Source organism: Anarhichas minor, unplaced genomic scaffold (assembly GCF_050575085.1).
Source record: "Anarhichas minor isolate MPS153535 unplaced genomic scaffold, ASM5057508v1 ptg000002l, whole genome shotgun sequence".
NCBI lineage: Eukaryota > Metazoa > Chordata > Actinopteri > Perciformes > Anarhichadidae > Anarhichas > Anarhichas minor.
Window position 1 is genome coordinate 8,119,699 of NW_027466448.1, and position 14,506 is coordinate 8,134,204.

The 14,506-nt window shown below is 43.0% G+C and overlaps 1 protein-coding gene across 3 annotated transcripts; it reads left to right on the forward strand.

Moving 5' to 3' along the window:
• Positions 1-1,397: 1,397 nt before the first annotated feature.
• ark2ca (arkadia (RNF111) C-terminal like ring finger ubiquitin ligase 2Ca) lies at positions 1,398-14,326 on the forward strand. 3 transcript variants are annotated; one of them, XM_076088336.1, is made up of 8 exons: positions 1,398-1,618; positions 8,184-8,484; positions 8,574-8,699; positions 8,849-8,978; positions 9,242-9,346; positions 9,483-9,578; positions 9,686-9,786; positions 10,608-14,326. In XM_076088336.1, exons 1-8 carry the CDS (start codon positions 1,558-1,560, stop codon positions 10,723-10,725), a joined length of 1,038 nt encoding a protein of 345 aa, XP_075944451.1. In that variant the 5' UTR covers positions 1,398-1,557; the 3' UTR covers positions 10,726-14,326. The 3 variants fall into 3 exon arrangements, 2 of the variants coding, with proteins under 2 accessions (XP_075944451.1, XP_075944461.1); XM_076088346.1 differs by having other exon boundaries at positions 9,486-9,578; XR_012953143.1 differs by lacking the exons at positions 8,574-8,699; positions 8,849-8,978; positions 9,242-9,346; ... (1 more) ...; positions 9,686-9,786; positions 10,608-14,326 and adding an exon at positions 2,643-5,993 and having other exon boundaries at positions 1,458-1,618; positions 8,184-8,198.
• Positions 14,327-14,506: the final 180 nt, after the last annotated feature.

The following is a 14,506-nucleotide window of genomic DNA, read 5'->3' on the forward strand; positions in this document are numbered from 1 at the left end:
ATGTCAGAAAGGTCTTAAGAAAATCAAACACTTGCCACTGTTTTCATGTTCTGAATTATAAAAGTTTTGCAGTATGAAGTGATAGTTAGACGGTATTAAAAAGACCTGTTATGTGTGAGTAAAGGAAACTGCAGTAGTTCGACCTGCACCGATAGTAAGGCATTGTGAAAGGCTCTTTGTGTGGCACCGCAGGCTTAAAAATGAGATGGTGGGAACTGGAAGACGAGGACATATGGGACTAAGAGTTTTGTGACCCCCTCAGCCTCCCCATGCCCATCTGTTCCTTCACCCTTCAGGCTTAACACTAAAGGCAGAGACATTTTCAGGACACAGACAGTTTTAAGCATATCTGCTATACAGGGAAATGGTACAACGTGGGGAGAGGTTCTTTTTCAAAAGGAGTTATAATTATAAAGAATTTAATATTTATTCTGTTGCAGATTATTCAGCTACGTTTGTTGGTTACGTCTCACTGAGCCTTCCTGGCTGGGACAACCAATCCACTGTCTCCCAAAGTGAACAATAATACGATTAAACTATAATTACATTTAATCTAACTAGTTTTCTTGTCCTTAAAAAAAAACAAAGATTTCTATTACAAACGGGCTATGTAGTCTTTGGTCATGTGGAGCGTCAGATGTTCAGTGTGCTTACAGGGAAGAGGAATTAAACTGGTGAAGATATTTCTTTGCCGAACATTAAAGCCTTATGAATTAATAGAATTTTCTTCTAATGTTGCTTTGTTTGTAGTTTGACAACACCGGTGTGGGTACGCAAGGCCTTCAATCATACATCATGCATCAGCTTATATAAATGTATCACTTGTTTTGCATGTAAAATCAAGATAACTGGTAGTTTGGCTGATAAATGTTCTTGGGTACAGCATATTGAATCATAGTTTCATGTTATTGTTCCTGCTTTTGGGAGCCAGTGAATCATCTGACCTAACTACTCCTCAGTGAGAAGTAGCCTAAATCCCAGTTTAGTTTTGCAAATTTCCCACAACAGTTTAAAAACACCAATGTGTATATGCACGGCCTTTAATCCTAAACCATAGGTGTTGTATAACAATTTAAGGTAAATGTAGTGGAGCAAAAGTCTAACATTTCCCTCTGAAACAGATGATTGAAAGTTGCTCGATAATAATAATAATAATAATAATAATAAGTTACAGATGAGGCTACTGGGAAATGTTTATCATTGAATTCCTTTACTAATAATTAATTATAGATAAATGTTAATGTGGCTCGCTGGGGTGACATCTAACCAGATGTCTATTTGAGGGTCGCCGACAAGAAAGCAGCTCTACCAAGTAAGTTTACAGTACCTTATCTGGGGCTGATGGCTTCAGTCATGGGGGCGGGGCTTTCCAGAACGCAGACATCCCATTGGTGGAGCGGGGGTGTCAGTGCCGGAGGGTCCTGATCGGAGGGCTCCAGTGATTGGTCGCTCGCGTCTGTGTGTGTCTGTCCGTTTGAATGTGCAGAGGACTGGAGGGGATCATTTCCATGGACCATCTGTCTCACTGGCTACCCACACAACAAAGAAGGACCCAGGATGGTGTTAGTACATGTTGGATATCTGGTTCTCCCCGTCTTCGGCTCAGTTAGAAATAGAGGTATGACTATCTCGATATATCTTCTTATCCTAACCCTAACAAATCTCTCGGCTTTTCCTTCTTTTTAAATGTCCTCAAATGATGTAAACAGAGCTGACACCTGCTAGCAACAAAAAAAAAAAAAAAAAACGCAAGCCAGCATAATAGCGACAGTCGAGCGTAGACAACATTAGCCGTTGTGCTAACCGTAGCGTCGCATGAGAGACCTTTAAAGCGTGGTTAGTGTGACTTAAGACATTGAATGTTATATAAGAGGAAATAGACGTTTGTTTTTTAGGACGTTTCAGGGTTCGTTAAATGCACCAAAATGACAGCAGCTGTCAAATGGCTTCTTTTATCCTCAGCTGGTTTATCTCCCACTGCGTGGTGTTTACGTGCGTTTGCAGCGGGGTATTTTTTTTTGTGTGCAGTCACCGCTAAGCTAACGTTACTGAACAATTACCAGTAGCTTCATATACAGACACATTATACTAGCTTTAGCTAATAAACATCCACAGCTTTTTGTCTTTAATGTGGTCCCAGAGCAAGTATCTGAATCGAAGCTGACAACCGATAACATGACAAGGGATGCGTGTCCCTTTGTGTGCAACATGCATGGAGTGTGTTCATCTCCTGCGCTCATTTTTTTAACCCAGAGTTAGCTTCAATTAAGTGCTCTTCCCATAAAACACAGGTAGCGTGATGGCCGTAGTTCATGTTAATGGCTATTTTAAAAATGGTATAAAATGGTGGCATTTTAACTTAAACCTCAAAACGTGTGTGCGATAAAAAAAAATAAAAAAAGCGTCAAATGAAAACCTGCAAATTGCGGCGCAGGTGCAGTAAAAATCTAAAATAAACAGAAATATGAGTAATCACTGAATTAGGCATACTAGCTCTAATCATCCTCCATTGCGGTAGGCTATCTGTGTTATGTAATAATAATAATAGTGGTAATAGTTTGACGTGCATTGTTAAAACTACATGCAGTAGCACCAATGATTTCATTGTGCTTTTATTTGTGTTCTTTTTTCCTGTTCCATAGTATCGAGGCTGGCTCTACATTCCGCATTTCTCAGACCTTTGTCCCCCTCCATTGTGTAGCTAACGATCATCTGCTGCTGTCTGCCGTAGCCTCTGCCTGTTCTCTGCATCTAGCTGTATTGTGAACCCCCTTCTTCCTCATTTCCTCTTTCCATCTGAAGACGACATTGGCATTAAAAAAAAACAAAAAAAAAACACCAGAGTTCCCACTCATACCGTATCCTTCTGTGTAACAGACTAAAGAATAACACCTTTTCTGTAGAAAGCAGTTTGTCTTTATTTAAAACTGTCATGTTGCTCTTCAGTGAATAACCCATTGTAGCGTTAGATTTTACTACAAACTGTCATTGTGATTCTCCCATTCAGTGTGGATAGACTACATTCTGCTGTAAATTTCTGTAAAGTGGATACATTTTGATTCCCCCCCCCCCCCCCCCCCACACACACACACACACACCTCCCAGATTCGATTACAGCCAGGCTTGATCGAACTCCAATTTTGTCTCCATCCCCTATTAGAAAGGTGCATTGTACCAGCTTTTGTAGTCAACAAAGCACTTGTATGATCACTTTTTTTGACCGATAATCCGGCTATCCTAACATTCACCCAATTGGCCGATACGTGTAGTTTGAGTTTCACCTCTGATGGTCCACTGCACCTGTTATAGCGGCGTCCAAACGGCTCACCATAATCCTATCCGTGTGTGAAAGCCTTTGTTCCTGCTAGCTGAATTGATTTAGTCAGTAACAATCAATTGACTAGACTCCAGTCTAACTCATCTTGCCATTTTGAAAATCCCCCACTATCAATCACAGCCCCCCACCCCCTCCTCAGACACCTCCAGAATGCTATCCATTTTACAGGGATGTGTATATCCTGCACTGCTGTAGAACTCCTTTTTAGAATGAAAATGTCTTTTATTCTTTGGTTGTGGTTTTCTACCTTATGTTCTTGTATTAGATCCTAATGCATGGTCATTTTATACTTTTTGTTTTTCCACATTGAACAGCAGATTCCAATGTAAACTTTGTGTAGAGATGTCCCTGCTATACTGAAATGTGCTGTAAGCATACACATCTACTCATTGGATGCTGCTTCTGTTCCGTTAACCCTACAGAGAGCATGGTCGGGCCTTGCCTTTGGTCTTTATTTGCATGGTATTATTATGGTTATATATAAGGATATATTACTCTTATTACTATTATCACACAGTGCCACACATACTAATATTTTCCAATAAAGACTGTAGTTTTCTTTCTAACCTTCAGTGTGCTTTTTGCTGATTTCCATGTGTTCCTCCCCTCCTCCCTCCACACTGTGCTGTCACTGAGACGGTCCCCTCACTCTATGTGCTCTCATTTCTCAGCTGTCTTTGACAGAGTTTCAAGTCGATCCTCTGCTTACGTCGGAGTAGGGGCAGCCACATTTTCTATAAAGAAAAAAGAATAACAAAAGCATGTAACTGAAACACAACGGCATTGATCTTTAATGTTACACGCTGTCATTTCCTCCTAAATCATACACTGTTTACAAAACAAAGCGCAGCCTAAACCTCATATCATTGGTGATCACTGGTGAGGAGTTAACATTGGAACAACTTTGGGCGATATGGATACAATCATCTGTCTAGGTATATATCATTTTGTTTTTAGATGTCAATATATTTGGTCAGTCAATTTTGTGTGAAAATCAACTAAAAGTGCTTTTTTTTTTGGGATAATCATGCAAAAATCATACAAAATGTATTCGCATCATTCTCTGAAATGGTCTAAAACAAACTTTTGTACACCACGGTACAAAAAGAATATCAGCTCATGGTATTGGATACCGCCCAGCTATACCTCGAGGTATTGACCGCATGGTTTCTTAGAACAAAAATAACTTTGAAGTCTCCTCATTACATTAAACACTGGTTATGAAAGGAAGTCAACACTTAGGGAAATCGTATTCGCTCTCTGGCAGAGAATTCGATGATGCTCGGCCAGCAGCTGGTTAGCTTAGCTTAGCATAAAGACTGAGAAACAGCTTGACTGGTCTGTCTAAAGGTAACAAAGATCATCTACCAGCGCCTCTAAAGCTCACTGATTAACACGTTATATCCCGTTTGTGTCACTCATGCAAAAACGAGGGGTAAAATGATGTACGAGGGTTTATGTGCACATTACCAACAATAATTGCTGTATAGATTAAACAAGAGCAGTATAGATCTTCTCATCTAACTGTACAACTGTCAATAGTCTCCAAATGTGTAGCATAATTAGAGATCAATTCAGTTCAATAACCATAAGGAAATATTTCATCTGTGAAGCGTTTTATCTTTGCATGTTTGGAATGTTGTAACATATTGGCCTCATTCGTCTCGTCCTGCTCATGGTAATAGAACAGACCTTGACAGTTATACAAATACAATCACAGAGAAGCATATCGTTGGTTTTAAGAATATATACCTATAAACAGTAATGCCTTCGTAGCTTGTGATAACAGCACAAATTCAGATTATTTATTGCAGGAAGTCAGTCATGTAAAGGCTTTTTGTTAATATAAGATAGTAATGTAATTTGTGGTCTTCCAAGTCTTTAATTACACAAGTTCTAAATGTCAATATTAGACCTTAAATTCTCATTTTTCCTTTTAAGTTTTTTTTGAGTGTGCATTTGGTTCGAAAGCTGCTCTCACTTTAAACAATGCATTAACAAGCCTTTCCTTCTGTGAACACTTTAAAAGTGGGTAGACTGGTCAACAACATGCAGCGCAGACTCTGGTGTCACTTCATTTTAACGTATTCAGCATTTTTAAATATAAATTTTCAGTTTTAAAGGCTGGGATTTCTTGCCGTCCTGCTCCAGCCACTTGAGCCTTACATCTGTTCACCGTGTCGGAAATAGCCGAGAGTTATTTACATGCCGACGCAAGGAGCGTCTGAGACACAGCCGTGTTTCTCCCGCGACCACAGCGACACACTTTTAAATAACTCAACAGCTGTAACGCACAAGTTGTTTCACAGTGGCTGCCTTGCTACAGACCACTTTAATATCAAATGCTTTGTCTTCCACCGTGCGCTTACCTTCCCCCCCCCCCATTCGCCTGATGCTTAGCATCAAGGTCAGTGAGTGGTGTGCCAGCGTGTGTCATGTTGCCATTTGTGTGCAGCTTTCCAGGCCAGCTGAGCAACATGCAAGCTGATTCCACTCATCAGTCCCTCACTCTGATTGGGAGTTGTGCCAATCAGTGACATCAGCTGGTGTGGCCATGAGGGGGGGTTTCAGTGAAAACTGCATACACTGGGCTCACAGTGTCACATGATGGAGGACCACCGCACCAGGCAGAAGACAGGATTATGTTAGAGGGGAGGTGCGATGATAAAGCTGCAGTGATGGAAGCGGGGGGGAGAGACAGGTTTGATGTCAGACTGCTGCAGTCGCGGCTGGGCAGGGCTTACGGGCCGTCGCTCACGTAGGGACACCATGCCGCAGCTAAGCCGTGGGGGAGGGGCTGCCTGTGCAGCAGCTCGGGGGTGAGGAGAGGTGGATGGGAGTGTATGAGTGTGTGTGCTGTATGTATGTATGTATGTATGTATGTATGTATGTGTGTGGGGGGGGGTCTGTTCTGCACCAATCAGGCCTGTTGTATCTGAAAGTCAAAGTCGGAAGCAGCGATGTAACAATAACAACATCGGGGGCTTGTTGCTGGCAGCACTGCAATATGTCAAATATTAATGTCAGCAGTTCATGCTGTGAAAGAGCCCAGAGACAAATCATTTGATATTTACTTGAAGCTTCACTCTGAGTCCAGTCTTGCCGGGTCACGGGCTTCATACAAAAGTGATCTTCCGCCCTTTTGCCAATCCAAACCAGCATTCTGCCATTTCTGCTCTACCTCCTCGTGCCAAATATTGTTTTCGGTTTGCTCGAGGCTCTCAAGGTTCACCGGCTTCCCATGTCCCAAGGTTGTACGCAGCGGAGCAAAACAACAGCCATGCAAACATGTCGTATAAGCAACAATTAAAGGAATTGTTTGACACTTTGGGAAATATGCTTATTTGCCTTCTGGTGGAGATTGATACCACTCTCATTTTAAAATATAAAGGCAAAATCCAGCCACTGGTGAGCAGCTTAGTTTACAGCACAAAGACTAGGAGGAAACTGCTCGTCTGGCTCTGCAAAAGTATTGAAAGCTCCCTGATCAACACATTACATCTCGTGTTTTTAATGTATACAATAACTGAAGTGACTATTTCTCGGCTGGGACCAGAAACGTCTCCGCAGGCAATTTACTAAAGCCAAGAAATAGTCCTCCATCTAAAGCCCCATAGAACGACAACAGTGCTTCAGTATTTGTACAGATTAAACAACCAAAATACAACAAGTTCATTAGTGAGTGGTAGGCATATCTGGTAATCAGAGTATCGATCTTCAACTCTTAGAGAGAGAAAGTGAATATGCATATACCCAAAATGTTGGATTTTGTGTTTACACAAAAATGTTATAGACTTAATAATTAGCAGTGAACCGTCGACTGTAAAATAGATTAGTCAGCACTTGCTGAATGTATCCCAGACCATCAACTGATAGCTAAATGATCTCCCCTCTTCATATTAGACGTAGATTGTCGCTCCATATTACCGTTTAACACCTCCTGCTTTAATCTGCCTGACTGCTGACACAACAGTAGATGAGACTATTCTTTCTTCCTAACCAAGCAAACACACAATGCTCCGGTACTTCATTATCTACCCCCCCCCAACCTGCTGTCTGCTTCCTGTTCCAGAAAGCTAGAGCGCTGTAATGGGCAGCTGGAGTAGTAACTGTTGGCCCCCACCTCGCCCCCTCCTCCCGGCCCTCCTTTATCTGAGCTCGGAGTAATTTGTATTGATTGTCTTGTGCAACTTGATACCGAGGTGATTCAGTGGGACTAGCACACAATCTCATGTCTCCTCCACCTCTGATAGGGGGGGGGGGGGGGGGGTAGGTGAATCCTTTGAACTCGCCTCAGTTGCTGTGGAGGGTTATTAATGAGAAATCAGTTAAAGATTTGTTCCTTCAAACGGCAGACATAATACACAGCCCGAATCCATTCAATTGACTAGCAGTGGACCAGAGGCAACCCCTCGGTGCTGTAGATCTTCTCGGGAGCACACCGGGCTGTTAGTGAGGATCCATCCATCCTGCCGGCTGAGCTATGGCAAGTGGAGAGGCAGGCCATTGGGCGCAATCTGTGTGTGGGTTTAGATGGTGCTTCACAGGGGCCTCAATGTCTGTGTACTCCATCTGCTGTTTTGTCTGTCTTGTCTTGTCCCGTCCCTTCCTGTGTCAGTGCTCTCCTATTTTCATGTTCTCTCTGTGTGATTGGTTTGTGTGTGTGTGTGTGTGTGTGTGTGTGTGTGTGTGTGTGTGTGTGGGTGAGGAAGCCAGAGAGCGCTTGCGTCGGTGCGTACTCTTCACTGGTTTGTCTGGGTTTCTCTGTAGCGTCTGTCTGTCTGAGTGAAAGTGACCCCGGGCCTATCGGATTCATTCCTGACCACTTGCATTTATTTACCCGTAGGAGCGCACTTCACCAGGCATCAACACAGCCATGCTACCTCCTGCCGACACTTTCACCTGGGCGCTCCCCAGGCGCCCATCTCAGCAGAGTTCCCTCTGGGACACGGCAGCCAGCCGCCTCAGACCGGCCTTGCCCCCCACCTGCCGCCGGCACACCACCCGCCCCTCACTGCCCTGCCTGCACCCCCTCAGTTCCAGGATGTGCCGGGGCCTCCATTCCTACCTCAGGCCTTACACCAGCAATACCTCATCCAGCAGCAGCTCCTTGAAGCCCAGCACCGCAGGATCCTCCCCCACTCCAGGTAGAACCACCGCCGCCTGCATGCAAGTATAGACGCACACAGACGAAACACCAAGACAGGCATTGAATCTTATCTTTATCTCATTGCAGAAGAACCCAGGAGCGTATTCCCCTGAACCCTCACCGACTGCGCTCAGGCTATGAGTTCTCCCCTCCCCTCCACGTTCCCCAGCAAATGACACAGCAGCAGCGGTACCTGGCCGAGGGCACCGACTGGTAGGTCACCGTTCGGAAGTTAACGAGAGTCCCGCAGAGCAGAGACACGATCACGCCCTGTCATCGCTGCACCCGTCTGTCTGTCTGTCTGTCACGGTGCCTCGCGAGGGCGATGATGTTGATTTAGTCGCCTGTCTGTCTGCCTGCAGGGATCTCAGCGTTGATGCCGGCCTCCCTCACCACCAGTACCAGCTCCAGCAGCTTCCACAGCACTATCAGCATTACCTGGCCTCCCCTCGAATGCACCACTTCCCCAGGAACACATCCTCTGCACAAGTGGTATGTTTGATCATTAAGTTGTCCTGTGCATCATAGATATCTTAACCTGTAAGTTTAGGTTTTGCTCCATCGATTTGATCCACCTCTGCCAACTGCTTTTGGCGTCTCGAAAAGAGAAACACAGTTTTGTTGTTTGTTCATCTTCAGTATTCTCAAAAATGAGTCTTTCTTTTGTTTCTAACAATGCATTAAAACAATGGAGAAAACTGGTGTCTGACGACTATCACATTCCTGTATTGTGATGACGAGTTCTCTTTTGTTAGGTTGTGCATGAAATCAGAAACTACCCGTACCCCCAGCTGCACCTGTTGGCACTGCAAAGTCTGAATCCTTCGAGGCACGCCACCGCTGTGCGAGAAAGTTATGAGGTAAACCCGTTCCTACATTCTTAACCCTGAAAACCATCTCACCGGAGGTCCATTTAGTAGCTGTTTTATTGTTATTATTACTATTTGTTTCCTTCTTCTTTATACTAATCTCAACTGGATGTCCAATTCTCCCCAGGAGTTGTTGCAGCTGGAGGACCGTCTGGGGAGTGTCAGCAGAGGAGCGGTTCAGACAACCATAGAGCGGTTCACCTTTCCACACAAATACAAGAAGGTAAGGCGTAACACACAGAGACGTACACCATTAAATACATTCACATTTCTTTGTATTCGCTTTTCTGAGCCTACCTTTCGTCTCTGTGTAATCTGACCTGCTAACAGAGAAAGCCCCTGCTGCTGAAGATTGGGGAGGAGGAGGAAACAGATGTGGACGAGAAATGCACCATCTGTTTGTCCATGCTGGAGGACGCAGAGGACGTCAGGTCAGAAACGCTTCGTAGCTCCCACAATCCTACTTTTTTCCCACAAAAACAATTTGGGAATTACGCTCATTTGCTTGATGGCGGAGAGTTAGGCTGATACCACGTTGAATATGAGAGCGGTTTTGATCTTCTCATCTTTCTCCTTTAAATAAATGAAGTAATGATTAAAAATGGATGGACGCTGTGGGATTTTATATTTAAGTAAAAATGTTACAGACTTCTCGACTCAGTCAACCTTTCGCTGTGAAATAAATTTGCTAAATGCTAAATTACAAACCATTAACTGGTAGCTAGATCTTCCCTGTTGCTCACATTAGACATACAGGGTCACTCCAAATTACAACGCGTCCAACTTTGTTCTGCCTGACTCAGCTTGAAACAGTCGTAACAACAATAGTTAAGACAATTAGTAGCCAGATTTTGTTACAGACCCCCTGTTTCCAGTCTTTGTGCTAAGCTAAGCTAACCGGGTGCCGGCTCTCGCTTCCCATTTAACAGACAGATACGAGAGAAATCGGCCTTTTCATTTAACTCCACCTGAAAGCAAATCTTTTCCAAATTGTTGCACCTACACATGTGTTTAAAACCAAGCTGTGGGTGAGAAATTCAGGGGATAAGACCCGTGTCCCGTGATGAGGTCAGATTACAGCATGTGGAGTCTCAGCTGTCAGAGAGGCATGTGGGATTGATAGACTCGACAGAAGTTGCCTCTGCGTGCCTGAATGAACAAAATGAACTCCCTGTTGGTTTCAGAAGTTTCTTTGCAAGCACATACCAGACTCAACATTGACTTTGTCTCTCTCTGTCTCTCTGTCCTCCAGGAGATTGCCCTGCATGCACCTCTTCCACCAGGGCTGCGTGGACCAATGGCTGGCCACCAGCAGGAAGTGTCCGATCTGTCGAGTTGACATCGAAACACAGCTGAACCCCGACAGCTGATGAGATTTCAACCCCCCCCTTCCTTGTCAATCACCTTCGCGTGGTTCCTGCTTTCTTCCACCTCGGCTTTACCGGCCTACCCCCCCCCCCCCCCCCCCCTCTCCCCTCCCCCTCCCCTGTTGGGTGCTTTGCCAAATGTCTTCAGACTTCATGTGACATCACCACCCTTCTGACTCACGCTTTACTGAGCCAAGCCAGGAAAACTAACTGCAAGAGAAGCCAACTCTTTTTATATAGAAGCACATCCCTCCGGAGGCAAAAAACACGCAGACGCACACACACTGACACACACACACACACACACACTCATGTACACAGGGTTTACTCGTAGCTTGCTGGTCGTAAGTGGGTCGTTGTTGCTGTTGTGGTGTTGTACTGTAGGTAGTCCTGGGCTGTGTAGCATGTCCTCAAAGCCATGACTTAATGTCCTGAGAGTGGAAAACACATAACCCCACACTGAGCTGGCTACTTTCTCTCTTTGTATCTCTCTCTTTCTCTCTCTCTCTATATATATATATATACAAATATATATTTCTCTCTTTTCAAACACACTTCAATCAAAATGAATATTCTGCCACACACGAAAGCTTAACAAATGCTCTGATGCCATGTTTACCTAAAGATCATTTGTGGTCGTAGTAGAGTAGCAGTAACCAACAAGTGATATCTGATGCGCTGTCGCCTTCTTTGGGGGGGAAGCAGCAGCTAGCTGAGTGTTTTAATTCTATCATGCAGCTTTGACATTTTGCAATACAGTTGTACATTTACTTTGGGTTGGTGTCGTGTGAGTAGGTCTCTTTCACTGCCGTGGAAAACAGAGCCCAGTGATTGAGTCGTTTGTTGTATTTTAAAAATAGGTAGAAAGTAATTTTACCAAAATGCATTTTTGTCACGGTGTAGCTTGAACCTGGCGCGCAGGTTCACGTGTGTGTGTGTGTGTGTGTGTGTGTGTGTGTGTGTGTGCGTGTGTGTGTGTGTGTGTGTGCTCTGCCCTGCTGTGTGTGACTTAAAGAATGTGTCTAACAAATGCGTGGCTGTTCAAAGAGTGCAAATGTGTGTGTTTCAAGGGGTTCGAGGCAACACCTAGTCGTTAACTCACTGTAGGTTAACCGCATGGCGCTGGAGCGCTGACACAACACAAAGCCAAAAAAAAAAAGAAAAAAAACAGGGATGAAAAATGGAACTGCAGAGCGAGGTGGGAGGGAGACTGAGCTGCCCATGTACCTGTTTCTTCATCTGAACAGTGTGTACTTTAAAAAAATGCATGTTTCGTTGTCGACTTGGGCTGTTAGCTTTGGTAGCGTTTCTTCAATTAAAAAAAAAAAAAGGTACAGAGATGGCTTTGCATGACTTAGTTAATCTGAGCTGTGACTATCTTCTCAACACTAACAAACAAAAAAACAACAAAAAACAGTGTCAGTGGCTGCTCCCCTGACTTGTAGCGTGTGTTCATCCTGTCCCCCTTTGGTGGCAACGATGGGTTTAATGTTTACCTTATTGCCTAAAGAACAAGCACATGTGACAATAGTTATAGCAACAAAAAAGGGTTTTTTTCCCCTTGGTATTGCATTTGCGTTGGTTTATATTTAGGTATAGATTCATGCAGTGTTTGAGCAGAGAGAGAGAGAGAGACAGAGAGAGAGGAGCTTGCGTATTGATTTTGTGTATTTGTGTGACAGACCTCCCCTCGTGGTTGCTATGCTGGTTGCTATGCTGTATTGCTAGAACATGTAGAACGTGATGCGACGGAGGCAGCCTCCCTCTCGCAGTGCACACAGACACAACAGCAGGAAAACCCTCAGGCTGGTAACACTCGGCCTGACCAGTTTTCACTTCTCTTTTTTCTTTTTTTTTTTCTTGTCTTTTCAGTTCTACAGGATGCCTTTAGGACCCTCACTGTCCTACGCACTATGAGACCTTTTTTTTTTTTTAGCCTCGTGGGTTAAGGATCAATTAACTGGGATTATTTCCTCCCCTTGTCTTGTGCACTGCCGGTGTCGAAACTGCCTCCTTCCTGTAGTGGAGTCATCCGTGATGAAGTTTTCATAGTTTACACAGGGTGTTGTCAGTTGAGATGCCTTAAGTATTTAACAATCATAATTTATTACTAACTGTAGATATTGTGGGTATGTATTTCATTTTCTATAGTTTTTCGGGGGGGGTTGGATTGGGTATTGAATCATAATTTATTTATTTAGAAATAACACAAAAATGCTATGAAAAAAAACTATTACCTCATTTTTGCATTGTTTTAAATGGGAATGCTTTGCATGCAGTTGTACTTTTTGGAACACTAAAGTTAAAGAAAAAAAAAATTTGCCCCGCTGTTTGATCTCCACAAGCTGGCTGTGCGATGTTTACTGTCCAAGGCTGAGCTACTGAGCCCGCTCTCTGCCTCTCTCTCTCTTAGTCTCTCTCTCTCTCTCTCTTAGTCTCTCTCTCTCGCTCTCTCAGTCTCTCTCTCTCTCTCTCATATGTGGTGCTGTGGATCTTGGTTACATTCCATTCAATGCAATTTCTCTGATCCCCCATGCTGTGATGTAGTGGACAAACTGCAATTAAGTGATTTAATTTTTTTGGTTTGTTTTTGCACTCACTTGTTTAAATATGGGAACCCTCTCACTGGCAAAAAAATGCACTATGGGTCTTAATAACGATCATCTGTGAAGCATGTTCCTTCGCTTTAACTCTTTGTATCGATCTTTTCATTTTCATCTCTCTGGTGTTTCTCTTCAGTTCGTAGACTTAAGCATAACAAGTGCCTCGCTTTAAGTGTTCGGAGATATTTCCATATGACTGAAACCATTAATAACAATCAATCCATGAAGCCACCATGCCTTATTGGTTGCATAATTCAATAAGAGAGAGTCGTGAAGGAGCTAAGATAACATTTGACTGTATCTACAAAAGCCATCGTCCTCAAAATTGAAGTCAAACTGTCCAAACTAGCTGTTGGTCTGCAGAACTGGAGCGGTACATATTGTGGAAATAGTTCTGAAGAGGTTTCACTGTGGACTTTACAAATACTTCAGTGATCCTTCTTTAATTCTGTTTGTCTTCTATCTCCGACTCTCCACTTTTTTTTAATTTTACCGTCCATCTCTCCTCTCAGAATCTATCCTCCGTTTCCTTCCACAGTCTAAAGGGAAGGCAAGGATTTTAAAGCACAACCTTTTCTAAAAATGCATGTTTTCTCAGGTTTCAATATAGTCTCAATGGTTTCATAGTATATGGTGAAAATATATACAAAGAATATATCAGAAAAAAAACATAATTGTGTTGCTGTTTGAAACGGAAAAACAAAACTGAAGAGAAAATATCCCAAAAAGTGCCAGTGAAAGGGCTGCCGCCATCCTCGTATGAAACTCTGCTGTTTAGCTGTGACTGCGCAATGTTTTTCAATATAGGATATTTTATCTGAAAATAGAACTATTTATCATTAATATTAAAGCAATAGCGCATTAATGGTGATGTGTGTGTTGATGAAGAAATGGATGAGCATATTATGGGTAAATGTTAGAGTCACGTGGTGGAATTTTGTACTTTATTACAAAAAAGTACTACTAATAATAATAATGATTTCAAAAGTTGCATTGCTAAACCCAAACTGTTCTGTTTTTTTAATTTTAATTTTATTTCATGGCTTGTATATTATCCTTTTGTATGTGCTCTTTTTGTAATAAATTGGATAAAATGGACAAGTTCTGTTTTTTATGTCTTCTATTCTGGTATAATGTGATCTCATTAGTTCTAATTTGACTTTGACACTTAAGAAGCTATT